A 20,213-nucleotide genomic window follows, 5' to 3' on the forward strand; every position below is an offset into this window, starting at 1 on the left:
TAAGTGTTAATAAAATGGTAATAATATATATGTAAATTATTATATAAGAATTTAAGTGAGTTTACGATTAAAAACAAAAATTGAATTAAGAAGAAAAATAGAAAAAGAATGGTGTTACCTGAATAATCCTTTATTTCCTTCTTGAAAATCACAACAGTTCATAAATTAAAAAAATTCTTTAAAACCGATTCTAAAATGAATTACCGATATCTTTTACTAATTTTAATCTTTTAAAAAATAATATAATAATCAAATAATATAAATTTTTTAAAATTGTACAGTTAATTATTTAAAAATTTTTTTTTTTATTAAATCAGATTTTTTTAAAATTCTGTTATAAAAAGGAACCCCATTTACTTTAAATATAATCAAATTCACAAAAAATACCGGTTAAAGATAATATTATACAAATATATATGTATTTAATTATTATTATTATAAAAATAAAATAAAATGACGATAATGAGTAAAAATTATTTATACGAATTAGTTATGAACAGCGTTCGTTATATGTATGTTCTCGCGTATGATCGCAGCCGACAACTGAAAACACAGATCCGTACTACACTGTCTTGTATAAGACTGCAAGCAAGGTCTCTCTCCGTTCACCCCACGAAACAGTACCTCTGTAATCAGCGAGAGTAACAATAGCGCGTCGTTCTTAACTTCTTGTAAACGGAATACAGCGGATAAAAAATTTAAAAAAAATAAAAAAATTTAAAACAGTAGATTTATTATGATAATTTTCTATTTTATCGCAAAAAAAAAGAGTAATTAAATACGTATAGTTTCGTTTATATTTATTTAAACAAAACTTTTGAAACTGTATTAAAAATATTCATTAAAGTTTATTTAAAAGACTAATAATTTTAAATTGTTCTTTGTTTTTCTTAATCTAAAACAAAGTATTAATGAATACTACTTTTTTTTTATCCTATTACGTTTAGTAAATTACACACGATTACAGAAAAAGAAAATTGTTTTTACTTTATTGTTATTGTTGAAAAAAGAAAAGTTTTTTTAATTTATTTGTTCAATTTTTGTATGAACATTTTTATTGTTAAACGTTAACAGGAAAATAACGCTAAATATTTTTAAATTAGTTTTTTTCATAAATTACTACCCGCGTAACTTATTTGTCTGTTTTAATTTAAGCTTAACTATAATAATATACGTTCAAAACGATCGGTAATGCTTTTTAATTGTTCCATTATAATAATATAAAATTTCTTTTAATCTGTTTATTCTTAAATTTTAATATTGTTACTATGAACAAACGTAAAAATGTGGGATGACGTCATTAAATAATTGCAAAATTTTATTATAATTCCATATGCAACGATTAAAAAAAACACAAAACAATAACAACAATAAAATAGTTTTATTAACTAATACAAATTATGAAGAAAATCTAATTACAATTTCTTATTACAAAAAATACAATTTTTAATAATTTTTTTTTTAAAGACTGAACAACCACACAGATTATTATTATTGTTGGCATCAGAAACAACACAGAGTTGCTGCTCCTCAGATAAGAAAATAATATTTAATTTAATAAACATAGTCGTAATCGTATCCAAAAACATTTTCAGAGCAGAGGACTATATAAGGAAAATGGGGGGGACCCCTGTGGAAAAAAATTAAAACGGTTGTAAATAATACATTTCTTAAAACTATAAAAGGTACTTTATTATTTAGATTATTAAAATAAAATACGCACTGTGTTTGTTTGTAAAATAATGATAGTATTTAAACATCTATATTTTTTTGAAAACGTATGAGAATTATTTATTATAAAATTCGTTTAAATAAAAAAAATTAATCTTTTACGTATTTTTTTTACGCGAAATATGCGTCAAAGTGAACAAAAACTCTCCTGGTTTTCGATACGTAAACAAATTCAACAACCAATTTGTGCAATTCGTGTTTTAAAAGGTCAATAACCCCGGATTTAACCGGTTAGGTCTTCAGCAATCACATCAAACCTGAAGAGGTTCGATGTGTTTTGTGGCTCGCTAAGTTTGAGTCGGTTACACTTATTATGTAACTATTCCAAGAAAATAATATTCATCGATAGGACATACAACTCGGTTCCATCAGTGTTTGACGAGACCGTTGTAACCTATGAATAAGTTATTCACGTAACCCGTAAAAAAGTCATTACGGAAGTGTTACGTAGAGTTAGGTGATTTTAAAAAAATATTCACAATTTAAAAAAAAAAACGACACGTATTACCGATTATAAAGTTCAGGTGTTACATACAATTTATCCAAAGGATAAAATTAAGCGATCTGAATTCGCTACTAACATCCTGAATTGGTTAGATCATAATTGAAAGTTTTATTAACTTTATTTTGATTGAAGTTAATTTTAAAGTGTTGGGACGATAACATCAGCATAATGTTCGAATAACGGATACTGAACATCCATATGGCACTATGGAACTTCAATGTGACGACAAAAAAATTAACGTGTAATGCGAAATCGGACAGACCGATTTAGTCTTCACTTCTTTTTTTTGTTATAACAGGAACCAACTTCCTGAATATGCAAAACAAATATGCAGCGCCTCAAATACCGAACAATTCAAACATTCAGTCGGACGTAGAGCTCCTTTACATTTTACTTCGTTCGTGCGTACCTACACGAAACATTTCTTCAGTTACGGATCGGACGAGAAGATGAATAGCCCGGATCTTCACCGGTTTCCAGATCATTTCTGTTGATTTTATTTGAGAATTATGTAAAAAACACAAGCGTTTTCTTTTAAGTAAGAAATTTAGACCGTTAAAAGTAAACGCTAAAGTCGTTTATCTATCACACTGAATGTACTTTGTAGTGTACTAGTGTACTGCAAGAAGTCGGTCTAGTCTAGATGATTTCAGGCCAACAGAGGAGTGCATTTTGCATTATACCGAACGGGTAAAATTCTTAGAGAATTTTTCATTTTGACGTATACGTCATTTTACGGACACTGATACCGTTAAAAGAAGAAAACATTAAAATTAAGGAAAAATACTGGGTAAACTTAAGATAGAATATAAAAAAGAAGATTCTACACGAACGTAAGATGTCTGCAAACTAAATTTATTAAAAATAGATTATTTAATCGATTTCAGTCACGTCATAATCTATAATACCGTTTCAAAATATACACACTGCCAAAAATAAATATCACGAGGAGTGTTTGAGAAAATATTTTACAATAATTATGAAAAATCTAAAATTAACTTTCGCTTTCTATTTTTTAGGTATAAAAAATATGTCACGTCATAATCTACAATACCGTTTCAAAATATACACACTGCCAAAAATAAATATCACGAGGAGTGTTTGAGAAAATATTTTACAATAATTATGAAAAATCTAAAATTAACTTTCGCTTTCTATTTTTTAGGTATAAAAAATATGTCACGTCATAATCTACAATACCGTTTCAAAATATACACACTGCCAAAAATAAATATCACGAGGAGTGTTTGAGAAAATATTTTACAATAATTATGAAAAATCTAAAATTAACTTTCGCTTTCTATTTTTTAGGTATAAAAAATATGTCACGTCATAATCTACAATACCGTTTCAAAATATACACACTGCCAAAAATAAATATCACGAGGAGTGTTTGAGAAAATATTTTACAATAATTATGAAAAATCTAAAATTAACTTTCGCTTTCTAACAACTTTTTTTTTTAGGTATAAAAAATATGTCTGAGATATATGTTGGAAATAGTTTCTGAATAATTAAATTGAAAAAATATATTCCGAGATACAAATTACTAGGCGTAAGAGAGCTAGCAAACTTTATATAAATCGCGTCAGGATGGGTAAGTATGGTATTTCACGATAAATACAGGAACTTCCCCAGAATCTGGCCGGATAGATCAAGAGAAACAACGGTGAAATCATCATCAGAACAGCTAAAAAAATACATAAGATTATTAAAGATTAAAAAATAGTAGCGGTTTAAATTCATATCAATAATTTATCAGATACGGTAATAAGTTAATAGGCGAAGATAAATACTGATAATAAGGCATGGAAACCTTTAAAATAAACTTTTCAACCGTTAAACGTAGAAAAAGCAAATGTAGAAATTTTAATTCGGAACGATCATATTTCAGTATGAGATCACTCTATCCCAAGTACCCATTGGTACACAACATTTTAAACAGCGTTAAAAACAATTTTTTTTTTTTTTTTTTTGTAAAAACATCGAAATAAGATACCGTAACCAAAATTGTGATTAAATGTTTTCCCCTCGGCTAGTTTCAAATGTGGTCCTTACTATCTTTTAAATAACTGCTGAAGAATAAAACTTAGCAAAGGTTTTTACCTGAAAACGATATATTCTTCAAACTTGGGAGTGTACCAGCGTCCACTTTTGAAAAATTCAATAGCTGTGAAAAATATTAAATGTACGGCATTTTGATTAGGGATGTCGTAGCAAGAGTTTTTATATGTCAAAAGTGTTTTTTTCAGTCCCCTTTGAAATTCTTTCACATTTCTTTCTATTTAAAATATCTGAACTTCTTTCCACGGGGGCTTGAGGGTGAGATTATCTTACACCGAAATATAAATCGTTTCGAGGAATTAGTATTTCCTAAATTTAATTTTTCTCCGTTTAACTACTTAAACATTATTAAGGGTAGACGTACTTTGTTTTTATTCTGTATATGAGATTACCGTAAAATAAATCATAATATAGATGGAATTAATAAACATTATTTGAGTACATATTTATGTTCGTGTTAAACGCCTGAATTAAAAAATTCAGGCATTTTTTAATATTTTTAATTAGTATAATTTAAAAATTCATCGAAAGTAATATTGTACAGGAAAATCTTTCAAATTATTTTAAATAAACTGCTGAGAATATGTTCTAAATTTATTAAAAATATCGATGGACGTATAAGACTGTTTCTCATAAGTCGAAATAAAAATCTTTATTTGATTTACACGAAAATAATAATTAAATTACATCGATTAACTGTGCGCTTTACCAGAAACAAGTTCATAAGATCATAGAATAATTTTCATATCATCTCGCCGCACGCTTGATGTTCTTTTTTATTTTTAATTAACGCGTACAAAACAATTTAAGCAGTAATTATACATCTGTAACAGATGGTCTTATGAGAATTGTCAGCTAACTTGTATGTTTTTCCAACGATATTTTTTAACGGATTGTTAGATCCTGCCCGTGAGGACTGTGAAACGTGTGGTAAAATTTTAGAGCGAGGTTGGACTGTATTTTCACAGGTCGTGAATGAAGAAAACGCCTTGTTGCTTGTTGAATAATGGTTTAATGAGTTGTCGTCTTGACAGTTAATGAAACGTATAATTGAACTTGATACGTACCTTTACATATATAATTAAATTAAATAACATGTAACTTATACTAATAAACTAAACGTTCATCCGAACATGTCCATCCGGACCGAAAGTGCATACGACCGCTCTGGATCGGATTCTGACGTAGAATATAACTAACACTAATTGCCCGTCCGGACGAAATAAAAAATGCGACCGCAACGGGCGGGATTCTAACGTAGAATGCTAGTACCAGCTTAACAGACTACAGATAAATTAGTTCTTACAACTTAAAAGTGTGGATTCGCTTCGCTATATCTCAACTAATTTTATTATTTATTTTTAATTAAAGAATCGTTGTCGCTCACTGATATTATTACAAATAATGTAAATCGAGGTCGGTGGCTCCAAGGATGTTTCTTTTTAAATGCGACCGCAAATTTTCTAAGGTATTAATATCCGGGATTGTAGTCGAACCTAAAATATCGTTGAGCCAATTCACGATGATATCGCTGTATGCTTTGGGTCTCGATCCGTTAAAAAACGATATCGATTTCATTCAGTATAAGATATAATTCCTATGCGAGATATAATTCCAATACAGTATATAATATAATACTTTCAATTTAAAAATATATATACACACATGATTCATAAATCCATCGTTGAAATATTATTCATCGATTAAGGATATTCACACAATTCATTGACTAATTCTCTTGACTTTTTATAAATTTTTACTCATTTCCTTACCAGACAACGCTTCATACTATTAAGCGAACAACTATTCGTTTAACTTGAGATTGTAATTTTTCTTTCATCAGATTGGGGTTACGGAGACTTTTGCAATATTTTATTCGAATTCTGGACAGTATTACTAGAAAGTTTTATCGATTGGATAGACAGGATAGTATGGAGGTCGTGATGCGGGATGCGGAGCGCTCTATATGAACCCCAATTAAAGTAAGTATTCAAATTATTTGCACATTGTATTAATATATATATATATATATATATATATATATATATATATGTCGGAGAGGCGAGGAGATTTGTCAGGGATTCAACGTTTTGTGCTTCACTCATTCCCACCATTACAAGTGGAGAATATATAAGATTACAATAAAGTTCAATTAATAAAAATGAGTAGATAACTCGTACAATGAAATAATTACAAATGATAATTATCACTTATCAATAACTCAGTAGCACACGAATTACAATATAAGATTAATTCAATTTAGAATTCAAATAATATTAAAATAACTTGCGATAGACCGAGGCTCAGGGAAATAACGAATTCGCGATCACCAGGACGTCTGTTCGATCTGGGTTCCAAAGCAAGACTACCCTTTCTCCATATTCTCAAATAATATACCTACTGCATATTTCCTTTTCCTTATTAATTTTATGATACCCCTATCGTCCTGGGATCCCGACTACGTTGACAACCATGTGCCTACCTAGGCCTAAGCCTACCGCAATAAAACAATTTAAACCTTATTTTACAAAATATTACAAGTAATAGTACATTTCTTAAAACTACTAAAAATACCGATATTCTAAAGAATATTCTCATCGTTTTGTCGGAAGATACTCCACTGTACTTTATTCTCCGACATATATATATATATATATATATTACATTTTTAACTAACAATCTTTTCGTCGGATCATTTAGCGTATTACTTTCTTATTAACTGAACTTTAAATTATATATACTTTTTTTTATTCACTTTCAAACGGTGACCTACCTCCTCACCCCTCTCAACTAATTATAATAAAAATTAAATGGCAACAATTGCATATACACAGAAATAATTTTTTCCAAAGTTAATCCAAATCTAGTCTATAGTATTTAACCTACTCAAATGTATTTAACGTGGAGATACTAAAAAAACAAGCCAACATCACCTTTCCAGAATTTTTCAATGGTATAATTGTATTTTGTTTTTGTTAAAGGAGGTTATGAGACGTCAAGATCTGAATAAATTCTTACATGCACCTGCAAAATTTCCCCTTATATAATAATATACTTTACACTAATACAGTATAAGTCTGTAGCCGGTAAAGTAAAAAATTAAATTTATAAATATTTTATTTTTACCGTTTTACGGTATACGAATATATTGTTACATGTAATACGGACTGTTTGAATATTGTTTCCTGTATCGTTTCTAATTTTTTTTTCACGAGTTAAAAAAAGAAAAAAATCATTAGCTCGTAAAATTTATAAGTTATTTCCGTAAAAATTAAAGCTATTTTACTCTCATTAATACTTAAAAATTACATAATTATATTTTAGACAATTTTTTAAAATTAAAAGATGTATTATTTGGTGTAAATGATATTTACCGATAGGCAATAATAAATTATATATCTATATAGTAAACAGCGAAATTTTTTTATCGTTATTTTTCAACCATAATGGGTGATTTGTGAAGAGGCAAACGTTGAAAATTTACTATAAAGTTCGTAAAATCAATTATTAACAGAAAATTTTCAACTTTATTGACTGTTAACGATGTAGAAGAAAATACGAGGGCGGTTCAAAAAGTAGCTTACGTTTGTGCCTAGCGTGGAGATGGGTGGGGATAGAGTCGCCATCTTGATGTCAAAACGTTTCTACACTCAGTACGCATCAAGCTGTCGTAGCGTACGGACTGTGATTTTTTAACTTTGTTCGTTATGATTTATTGAAATGTGCGCTTCAATTGAAAATCCCGCGAATTGTGCATTCAATGATTAGGTTTTTACCGGCAAAAAACCTCAAACCAAATGAAATTGATCGGCAAATTTGTGCGGTGTACGGGGATGGAATAATGAGTGATGGTGGAGTGAGGCAGCGGTGCAATCGGGTTATAAATGGCCGCACCAATGTTCGTGATGAGGACCGCAGTGGTCGGCCTAGCCTTGTGACTGATGAACTAACAATGAAAATCAACGATAATATTCGTGAAAATCGCCGCATTACGATTACGGAAATCTCGCTTCATTTCACGAGTTTACTGCATGAAATTGCATCGGGGAAGCTTGGTTATCACAAGTTTTGTGCCAAAAATCTAAGGCGGCAGATTTTTACAGAGAAGGCATTGAGAAGCTTGTACATCGTTATGAGTGCCTCAATTTAAATGGCGACTATGTAGAAATATAGTTTAAGATTGTTCCTTTTAAATGTATGTAAAAATTTTTTTTTTTTATTTGGTTGATTTTTTATTTCAAAACCAAAGTTACTTTCTGAACAGCCCTCTTCGTAATCTGTCTTTACATTCATCGATCCAAATTTCAATAAAATATTCAAATTTATACTCGGATTTATTAAACCGATACACAACTGCACCAATAATAAAACGCCTCTTCTCAATTCTAAAAATTATTCAACGCGGAGTAGTTTACGTAACGATAATTTATTGTCAATAAATTTTCAACGTAAAATTGCTTCATCAATTTCAAAGTATTATTTCAGAGGTTTTAAATAAAAATGGATAATAGCAAAATAAGGGATAAATCCCGCTTTTAATTTTACATAAGTATTTTAGCTACATTAAACGTTACAACTTAATTCATATTTATTTAATAGTAAAAAATAAAATAGAAATATTATATTCTATATCTCTAAATATGTATTTAGTATCTTAATACATGAAATATGATACGAGGGTCGTTCGGAAAGTTTTCGGCCTGATAAAGAAACACAAGATTTTTCAGAAACATATTATTTTTCAATGCAATCACCTTGAAAGTCGTTAAATTTAGACCAACAATTTTTCACATTTTTGATATATTCAGTAGAAATCGATTTGATAAGTTCTGCAAAATAAGCGGCTTTAACCTCATTATTTGAAGTGATCCTTCATCCAGGAAGCCATTACTTCAGACCATTTTGGAACAGGAAGTAATCGCTGGAAGTAATATACAGCACATGCGGAAGAACATCGAAGCTTAAGTCACGGGGTTTTGCAAACAACAACCCGAGATGCGTTTGTAAGCGCGTTACTTCCTTTTTTGCCAGATGTGGACGTTTAGCCAGAATAGCACCCTTCAATCGGTTCAGTAGCGAAGCTACTGCCTTTTTAATGCTACTGCCTTTTAATGGTCCTGCCTTTTTCGAGTCTATGAGCACTACACCACGAGAATTCCAAAAAACCGAACCCGTGACTTTTTCTGCAAATGAAACAATTCCCGGTTTCTTTGGCCAGTTTCACCTGCTTCAAACCCGCTATTTGGACTCTGGACTTAATAAAGAATCTATATCTCATCAAGCGTTATAAAATTTCGTAGAAACTCAGCGGAATCTGAATCGCGTTTAAACAAGTCTAAACACTCTCGACAAGTGTTTGGTAGATTGTTAACAAATGCGGAACTCATAAAGCGGATAGTTTTATCACACGTAAAACATCGTGTAGGTGTTAAGATATCCTCTTGTATTCTCTCTAGCGTAAAACCTAATAAGGTTAAAAAATAGAAAAAAAACAGAAAAGGGTTACATAACTTTCCCTGTTTTGCCCTTGATATATTTTCATTTGAAATATGCCAAAGGGGGTTATAAATATAAATGACAAAATTATCTAATATTGTGAGTACAATTGCAAAAAACAATAAAATCTTCAGTAAAAAAATCTGGGTCCGATTTGAATCCATGATTAAATGAGATTTTTAACTGCAGTATTAACGATATATTTGAGAAAAATAATCAAAATTGTTAATAAAAACTTTTGAACTCCGGCTGCCCTAATTGACCAAATGAAGAATATTCTTTTATAAAAATTGCGTTGTATTAACGCAAGTATAAAACGAGTCCCGTTTGATTTTCTTCCTTGACAGCTGCTTGTATGATACTATTAATTACAGACATAATTTGAAAAACAAACACCAGAATAACAGATAACAGAAGTACCAGAAATTCGAGAAAGTCGAGTGCCATGAGGCCCCTTTTTTTTAAAGGTCCTATTTCATCTGCATTAATGCTAGATGTAGTTGGATTTTTAATCTTGAAAATTAAAGTTTAAAAAACTGATATGTTAAGTTTGGATCTCATTCAGCCTCCATGTTTTTTAGAGGGGAGCGAAATGTAATTATTTATTAGAGGCCTGATTCGGTGCAATGATATTGAAAAATAAAAACACAACGTGCGCCGTGATTCCCCCTTACCCGATGGGGTAGAAAATCAAGCAAACTTTGGGGTATACAACCAAATTTCAACTATTTCAGCCAACGGATTTTCGATATGCGAGGCAAAACTTGTTTAGAAATAAGTTGAATATCCTCCTCCTCCTCCAATACAAATCGACCTAAAACTGTGATATTTAAATGCTTAATAAATACTTTCATCGTATTAAAATAGTTTTCTACGACCGCTATACAAAAAGTAAAAAATTCGAATTGCAAAAACTACTTCACTTTTTGAATTCTATCCCGAATTTAATGCCTGTTGCCTTAATCCGTTCGAATACACCAGGTTCATGGAATTTAATGCCATCAACGTCCCTCATAAATTCAATTTTTTAATCGTACTTGAAAAATTTATCAAGCCAGTCCGGAAATATTAATCATAATACAAGACAACACAGATAAATACCTACCTTTCTGGAAATTTCTATATAATGTTTTTGTGCTTTTTTTCACTAGAGAGGACCGTCTTGAAAAAAAAACCGTTACTTAAAACTTTGAAAGATCGCTATAGTTTTTCTTTATCTATACTGCTAAAGAAGCAACAAAGCCGGAGAACTAATAATTAACAATATTAACAAAAGATTACTCTGGCACATAATGCGTAGAGTAAAAATAACAATTGAAATTCGGAAAAAATTGAAATCTGGGTAAAATTATGTGAACTTTAAAATAACGTATGCATTAATACCAAAACAAAGTTATTATACGTGATGTAAAATAACATTCAGAATTCGTTTGTTTAGTACTGACGTTTATTTATTTATTATTATAAGAAACAATGTTTAGAACGTACAATGGTCTAATTATCACTGAAATTGTGTAACAGAAAATAGAAAAGTAAAAATGAATATCAACTTTTGTAAAAACAACAACAATAATTACATATATAAAACAAGGAAATATTTTTAAAGACGTCTTGAAAGATGAAAGATACGTTACTGTTCCATTCGCTAATTAAACATTATAATGCAAATCTATTTTAACAATATGTTGTTTAATATACTTGAATAAAAACATATATCCTATATTTTTTGTTTACGTACCCAGAGATTCATTAGAGTATAATTTTTTCTAGATTTTAAATGAAAAATGAAATCGGAACTAAAAAAAAAATTGCATCTGCAGTATAATAAACTTGTAATGAACGGGAAGTTCATATACGTTGCAGTTTAATTATGCAATATATCATTGAAATATCGCTGCATAATGCCTATAGATTGGGATTATTGTTTAGTATAATATATGATTTCATATCGGATCGATTTTTTCTTTATCATACTTACGTATATAAAGAGAAAGGATTCCATCGTGTAATTAATGAATAAAATTCTACAGCGTATACGATTTAACAATACAGGCATCCTCCTTCATCTTTCCAGCAAAAATATTCATCGGTATTTGTTAAACTCATTATAATTTCTTATTCTTATTCTACTGAAGTGAAATAATGATGCTATTAGATACAAAAATATCTGCTGATTCTTCCCGATTAGATCCATTCTTTTTTTCTGGTTATAATACAGTTTTGTCGGAGAGGAGAGAATGATCAGCACGAATACTTCCATAAACGAGATTAATAATTTAGACCTACCCGAACCGACGGTATTCAAAATTAACAACTCCTTGATACTCGGCCAATACTCTACTTTTAGGTTCTAATTAAAACAGATTCCCGCCTGCCGATCCATAATGTAACAAATTACAGGTGGAGCTTACAAGAGGAGACTGGGAGGTCTAAAAGCTTCGAATTAAGAAAACCGCACTAAGTATCTAGAGATCTTTGAAATATATATATTCACATATATTATTTGTGTATTTATTATCGTTTGTATGTATTTTTACTAGTCAAATAAATACAAAAATACAATGCATAGTTAAAATAAATGCACAGTTATACAAAAACATATTTATAGTTAACGTAAAGAGTATCGTTCAAAGTTTTCTTAGTTCTTGATTCATCGATATTAAGAAATGATATCCGAAATAATACCGTAAGAATAAAATGAAAAATACTCCTTATTTTCATTAAGTTTTATTTCAGGATAACTAAACCGGTCAAAATTGAGTACCTTAAATCAAATAATTTGATTTTTCCGCACAAAAATTGGCTGAATATTTTCGAAGAAACAAAAGCACTGGGCTGCTAAATCAAAAATTTTTTGATTAACTAATAATTGATTAACAAAATTTTTTGATCGGTGACTATACCGATGCAACAGAAACATCTCATTAGCAAAAAAATGTGACTTTCATTAAAAATATCTAAAAATTAAAATTATTTTTAAAAAGGTTGTGTCCATGCACATACTGGTTTTTTTATTGTTTAATAATTTGGTTTCCCTTGAAATGATATTTTTTTTAAACTGATAATAACTTAAAAATATATTTAATAATTTCTACGGTGAGCTTGTCAAAGATATTTATTATGTAATTAAAAGAATAATTTTCATCGAAAATTATTAATAAACATAATTCTTCAACACAAAACACTTCCTTGACAAGTTTTTTATACAAATCACTGAAAAAATTCCATTACGTAACATAACTAACAAAAATTTTTTTTTTCATATTTAACCAAAGTTTTTCGTTAAAAAAATATGGGTTTCTAGAGAAATAAGCTTTTTAAAAGAGATTACCCAAAGTTAGTCGCAAAATACAAAAATTACAAATGCTCTTTTACAAAGAGAGATAAAAAAAATGTAAAAATTTTAAAACGTAACTGTCCTTACTTTTTATTTTTATAAGTTAAAATACTAAATTTCAAAGGAAATCTACGTGATTTAAAGAAAATAATACGGTAATATTTCTTTCATAAAAAGGAAGAACAAGAATGAAAAACGTTCTTTACTCCCCTTTTATGGGGTTTCGAATAAGCTTAAACGCAATCAGAAAGTATCTTAGCCACCTATTGAGAATTACGTCATATGAAAAGATTTAGCTACACCTTGAGTAAAATTTTGAGGTGTAGAAACCATGAGGCCCGTATCTTGCTCCATAAATCAATTGTAACCAAAACTTAACATCCCAACCCCGTAGGGGAAGACACTGCCTTGTGACGCTTCCAGTCGCCACACCAATCCCCCTGTTCCTAGACCTGATGGGATTTAACGGGAGTCGTCTTTCGCCCTCTAAATTTTTACATCTCATAGTAATAAGCCAGGCCTCGTTGGGATGCCACTGACGTAAATGCTTCGGTAGACATTTAAATCAGTGTAAAACTCAGCTTTTACCTTCGCTGTAGTCCTCATCCGGACATCTTGAATGCCCTACATCGTTGCCCTCTGAACTAGCTAACCGGGTTCGCGGAAGCACGGACTCCGCGCCTAGTTCTACTTTTTATAAAACCAATTTGTATGTAAATGTCTCAAATTCGAGGCAAATGAATAATAACATACCACTAAAAATTCTGTTCGCAACAACGAAATTTATTCCTAGTTCCCTTAGTGAACTCAACTTCAGTTCGTATCTCTGACTTGGTTTCATTATGGACTCCGGTCTGGACCGAAATTTAATAGCATCAACTCTCCGTACGCAGAAATCATCTTATCATCTTATCAAATTATTTCCAAATTGATCCACCCAATATGGCTGAAAAAAGCAAAAAACTACAAACATTCCTCCGAATTTTTCAATATTGAAATTTTGTTTTTTTTTTACGAAAAAATCATGAACTTCAAAATCTGCAAAACCTAAAGGGAAAAATTTCATCCGAATAGCATACGTCCCGAATACCGTACTACATTATTATACAGTATAATTATACTGTATAACATTGTATGAAAGCATTATATATTCAATTCTTATACGTTCAATTATCTATTATATGTCTATTATCTATCTATCTATTATATGTAATAGATAGTGTGTATATCTATCTATTATATGTTCAATTTTCTACGACCGCTATACGAAAATTAAAAAATTCGAAATTGCGAAAACTACCCCTACCATGTTTTTTATTTTATCACGGATTTAATGCCATCAATATCCCTTAGACATTTTAAAAATTAAATTCGAAGGATTTATGTCGAGCCAGTCCAGAAATATTAATCATAATACAGGCCAACAAAGGTACATACATATCTTCTGAAAATTCTATAAATTTGTTTGTGCTTTTTTTTATTAGAGGGCCGTCTCTAATATATATAACTATTAATAACTAACATCCCCGGAAAAATATACTTAAATAAAGAAAAGATATAGGTTTAATAGTAAATCTGACATACTTCATGCATTTATCTTGTAAAACACGCATGACTTATCTCTAAGTAAAGCGAACCAAAATTTACTGATGATAAATTTTAAAATTTTATTTTTTTATTTTTTTAAAAATATTTTGCCGATTGATGTTTTATTCATTCCTAATTCTAAAAAAAAATTAAAATTAAAATAAATATCTCAAAATTTGAAAATTTTATCTTAAGTAAATGAGAATATTATTACGTGCTTCAGAGAAGTATTAAAATCCGCATAAAAAAAAATTGTTAGTTTTTTAAAAAAATAATTTAACTAGAATATCATTTTTTAAAAGAAAATTTAAAATTTCTAACCATTCGGAAAGGATTCGAATTTTTTCCCGCCTTTCGACCGTTTCCAAAGCAAAATTAATGTAAGCTATGAAAAGCCTAATTCACGTTATAAAGTAAAATTAAATTTATCCGCAACATACCTTCAGACACGATTATCGAATAAATAAAAGTAATTTCAAGATAATGAATATATATTTTTATCGTAATCATTTTGTGATTTCCTAAAGTTAACGCAGTTCTTCAAAAATTCAATCTTATAATAATTATTTTGCACAATGATGGCTTTTAATTTTTTTTCTTTCGTTCTTTTAGCGTAATAGTTCATTTTATATTTTGTTTTGCATCTTTTAAAATAATAACGAGTTGTGAGACTACGTAATGAGTAACGCTCTCTCCACAAAAAAAAAAGATCTTTATCATTTAGAGAACGTCAAAATATTAAACTGCTACTGTTATTCATCGCATTTCTTTTACACCTTTTGATGTATACAAGGGTCAACGTAAACTGTTCCATAAAAAAAATAAAAAATAAAATGATAAATTTGCCGCATTTACCATTTTATTTAATATTCAAACGAGGAATATTATTTTATTATTTATCAAATTATTATCATTATAAATAATTATCTGTTTCAATAACTAATTAAATTTATTTTAAGCCGTTAATTAATTTTGTTTTTTTGTTTTCAAAAAATTTCGAGAATCTGTTATAATAGATAATTCAATAATTCACAGCAGCAATAATAATGATTCTGTTATGTTTCCTAATAGATAAACTATAAAAAGAGCGATAAACAGATTTATTTCATTAAAATAATTTAAAATTAATTTTATCTCCAATAAAAATATTATTATTAGTCGTTACATAATTCGATATTAATTTATATAAAAAAATAATTATACTCGCAAAAAAGTAAATCGTTAATGTAATATGTATAAATTATTCCAATTATCTAACGAGAAGCCGTGGCACCATTATATTCTTATGACGGTAACTTCAATTCCTTTTAACGATCGATCAGAAAACCAGAAGTTGCGGTCAATCTAAAAATTACTACATACATGAACGAGATATGTGGTAGTACAAAATTAATAAATCTTTTACTGTTATCTGTATACAATAATAAATTAAACATATCGCTTAGGAATCGGTAGATATTCTATGCTACTATACGCATAAATTTCTCTCAAATTTCCCCTGGATGGATTAAGAGAAATCTCGGTAAAACCTTGGTCAGAGCAGCATCACAAAACACACAATTAATTATAAAAATAAAAAAAGATGTTTATTTAAGTCCATATATTTATTATTTAAAATAAAATACACAAAAAATTTCGGTAACGATACGAAAGAAATATGTATCTTCTTCAGGCATTTGTATAGAATGAATGAAAACAGGTTATCGAAACAGATTTTCAAATTCCTTTAGGAAAAGAAGTTAAAAACAAACTGGATCCAAGAAATAAAAAAAAATCTAGAAAGAAACAGCATAAAAGAGGATGAAATAACAGAAAAAAATTTGTTTCGTAGGAAAATGCGAAAAATAGAATGATTCCAAGGTAGAAAAGATAACAGAATAAAGTGGTCCGAGGAAAGGAAAAAATGCATACCGAAACGATGAAAGAGCGCTGGAAGATAAGGAAATCAACAAAGGAGAAAGAAATGAAATTGTTACGCGGTTCTTAGGCGGCCATAAGGAAATAAGAAGAAAACCCGAATTATAAATCTGGTATGCTAACTTAGATAAGCGTTTTTAGATATTACAAGCTAGATAGCCAGAATTAAAATAAAAAAAAAACAACAGTTTCAGATGTAAATTTTTCAAATTTTGTTTGTTTTAATTGTAACCAGAGTTTTTTTTTACTTAAATACATCTCTAGCAAGTTAACAAAAAAAAAGATGTTTTCGCAAGATAAGGAAACGCTTACAAATTACTTAGTTCACAATTCAATTTTCTTTAATTTTCATCGGTTAAAATCTTTCGTAAAACGCATTCTCAGTCGTTAAATTAATCAAAGAAAGAGTTTTATTAAAAGCGGGGCGGACTATGGTACGTTTTACTTTTATTTTGTTTTACATACTACAAACTACTGTTCTCTATTACTAAAATACTGAATATAATGTTTCACATTCAGAGCGAGAAGGAAATTTTCCAAGGAAAGTAACCGATATATATATATTTGTCTACAGAAAGTTCTTATTGAAAATCAGCCTTCGTAAAAAAAATTACAAACAGAGGGAACGAGTCAATTTTTATAAAAAAATTGACTCGTTCAATATAAATGTATTTTATATAAAAATTTCTGTTCTTTTTAAGTAATTTTGAGAGTCTATTTACGATCAGTAGCGGGTGTGCCAATTGCGCTATATCACAAGTAAAGACGTCGCTAAGAACAAATTAATATAACCAGGATGAAATAAGTTATACAAATTTCATAAAAACAATTTACACCGTTCATATGTAATCTCTTACGGCATAGACCGAGAAAATGTTCTACCGTGATAACAGAGGAAAATTTAAATAATTTAATTTTTTTCTTTAAAAAAAAGTAAAAATAAAATGTAATATAATATTACCTTGCAGAGATTTAAATTTTTTTACGGAGTATTCTAACAGCAAAGGTGCGATTCCGGAAATCGGTTCTAAAAATAAAAATAAGAAAAAATAAATTGTGCACATATACAGGTTGAGCAAAAAAGATTTCACCCTGAATTTTCCTCTACAGAGAGTATAATACAATATTAATTTTTTTCGATACTATTCATGTTAAAAAAAAAATTATCGTACATAAATGTAATTTTACCAAAAAAATACACAAAAATGTTCCCAGAATTCTATTTGTAATGTTTTTTTTACACGCATATACACATAGAATTTTGTTTAACGATATTATATTACTTTAAATAAGAGACTTAAATAAAGAAACACAAAACCCTAGGAGCGTTACTTTTTAAATGACATAAGACTATCGTTCTGTTTTATATTATGTAATTCGACCAAGTATTGTGTGATTTATTTCTGATGCCTTAATTATTGTTAAAATTTCACAGTGCCCTGACACGGGGCAACACCTGAAAAATGTATGCGGTCTACATCATAATCAGGTCTTTCGGCGATTAGATATTATTGTTTTCGACGTATAACTGAAGCGCAAAAAACAATCAAAAACCAACTTTTTTTGCTACAGGAATCAATAATCATGATTTCATTCGTGATAATAACAAAGTAAAAATTCACTATTCTAATTTAGTTGCGGTAGACGATTTCTTTTTACTCGTATAACTTATCGTCAAACTTGTTATTTCCAAATATTGTAACAAGTAAAGCGTGACAACGAGCAATTTAAACGGACGCTCGTTGCAAAGTAGCTCAGTAAGCTTATATTTTTTCCCTTTTTATATTTGACGCTGTCGGCTTTTTTTATTATTTCACTTTTGAGAGAGAGGCAAAAATAATTCCGTGATTTATTATTAATACTTAGGATTACCATAAAAAGTACTTGGATTAACAATAAGGAGTTAAGCGTACCAATTTAAAAAGTTTTACCCAGAAACGAAAAACACAAAAAAAACCAAAAATAAGTACGACAGAATCTTTTTATACTACAATGAAATACGAGTGAATTTATACGATCAATATACAACATCGTAAAAGAATAAATAATAAATTAACGTAAAAGCCTTTTAACGTTTTTCAAATTTCATACGTGAAACTGGACCTAAGAGAAAGCATTTAAGCGATATTATTCTTACAAAATGAAAAACTGAGGGATTTAAAACGATTTCAGCACAGAAAATGTAAAGATCTTTGATGAATAATTTAAATTTACATGATTCATATTAAAGAGATTAACAAAACATTTAACCCGGCAGTAGGCTTGCGAACGTAATGCAAGCTGATAACTTTTTACCTCTTTTTATTTCCTCTACTAAACGTAATAAAAATTATTAGTAATAATAATATTAAATTAATAAAAATTATCAATTTGCAGCACGGTGCGTAAGCGTACTGCTGGGTTAACTGCCTCTAGTAATTTGATCGTTTGTCAACGGATTTTTACAAATGAGGATAATTTTGTTGAAAATGAAATGCTTAATAAATTTTTTAATAGATAAAAATTTGATCAAAAAGATATTGAAGATCAAAAAATTAAGATGGCAGCCATTTTAAAATTTTTGAAGGTAACGTTTTCAACATTTTATATTTTATAGAGCAAGACACTAGTCTTATATTTGCCAATTTTCATTACAGTAGGTTTACCCGTTTCTGAGAAATTATTTTTTTTTTTGAAAATCACAAAATGCCGTCCACAAGGAAAACAGAGCAAAACAGGACTTATGTCGGTATGAACTTTTTTGCTCATTTGGTCTCCTGAATCATATATATATATATACACACACACACACATATATATATATATATATATATACTTTTTTGTCTTCAGTCATTTGACTGGTTTGATGCAGCTCTCCAAGACTCCCTGTCTATTGCTAGTCGTTTCATTTCGGTATACATCCTACATCCCTAACAATTTGTTTTACATATTCCAAACGTTGCCTGTCTGCACAATTTTTTTCCTTCTACCTGTCCATCCAATATTAAAGCGACTATTCCAGGATGCCATATGAGGCCTATAAGTCTGTCTCTTCTTTTAACTCTATTTCTTCATCGATTTGCCGCAACACCTCTTCATTTGTCACATTATTATCCCCCCGTCTGATTTTTAACATTCTTCTATAGCAATACATTTCAAAAGCTTGTAATCTTTTATTCTCAAGAGACTCCGATCGTCCAAGTTTCACTTGCATATAGCTACGCTCCAAAAATATACTTTCAAAAATCTTTTCCTGACGTTTAAATTAATTTACTGTAAACAAATCATTTTTCTGACTGAAGGCTCGTTTGGCCTGTGCTCTCTCTCTCTCTCTCTCTCTCTCTCTCTCTCTCTCTATATATATATATATATATATATATTAAAATTAAATCTTCCTTACGAAACACAATTATAAATTGTTTAACGAACAGTATGAATATTTAATGTGATAAAGCTAAAAAATATTTATCATTAACACATTAACTATCTAAGGGTTAATAATAATAAGGTTGAGATAGGATGCGAGAAGATTCAAAGAAATTCGAAACCCGGTAGAAAAATTCCTTTTAACTTTTAATTTATCTCTAAGAAGGCACT

General features: G+C 29.2%; 1 protein-coding gene across 3 annotated transcripts in view; it reads right to left on the reverse strand.

Annotated features, from left to right (window-relative positions):
• The window catches only part of LOC142327738 (organic cation transporter protein-like), a 458,452-nt gene that overhangs the window by 170,861 nt on the left and 267,378 nt on the right, over positions 1-20,213 (reverse strand). The window contains exon 2 of one of the 3 annotated variants that reach the window (XM_075371029.1): positions 17,599-17,664. The exons of 1 other annotated variant lie outside the window; for it this stretch is intronic. In XM_075371029.1, the coding sequence (XP_075227144.1) occupies positions 17,599-17,664 (66 nt within the window). Of the gene's footprint in view, positions 1-118; positions 554-17,598; positions 17,665-20,213 lie in introns of those variants that run through there. One more of the 3 variants, XM_075371034.1, reaches the window with a different exon arrangement.

The sequence above is a fragment of the Lycorma delicatula genome, chromosome 7 (assembly GCF_047948215.1).
Source record: "Lycorma delicatula isolate Av1 chromosome 7, ASM4794821v1, whole genome shotgun sequence".
Taxonomy (NCBI): domain Eukaryota; kingdom Metazoa; phylum Arthropoda; class Insecta; order Hemiptera; family Fulgoridae; genus Lycorma; species Lycorma delicatula.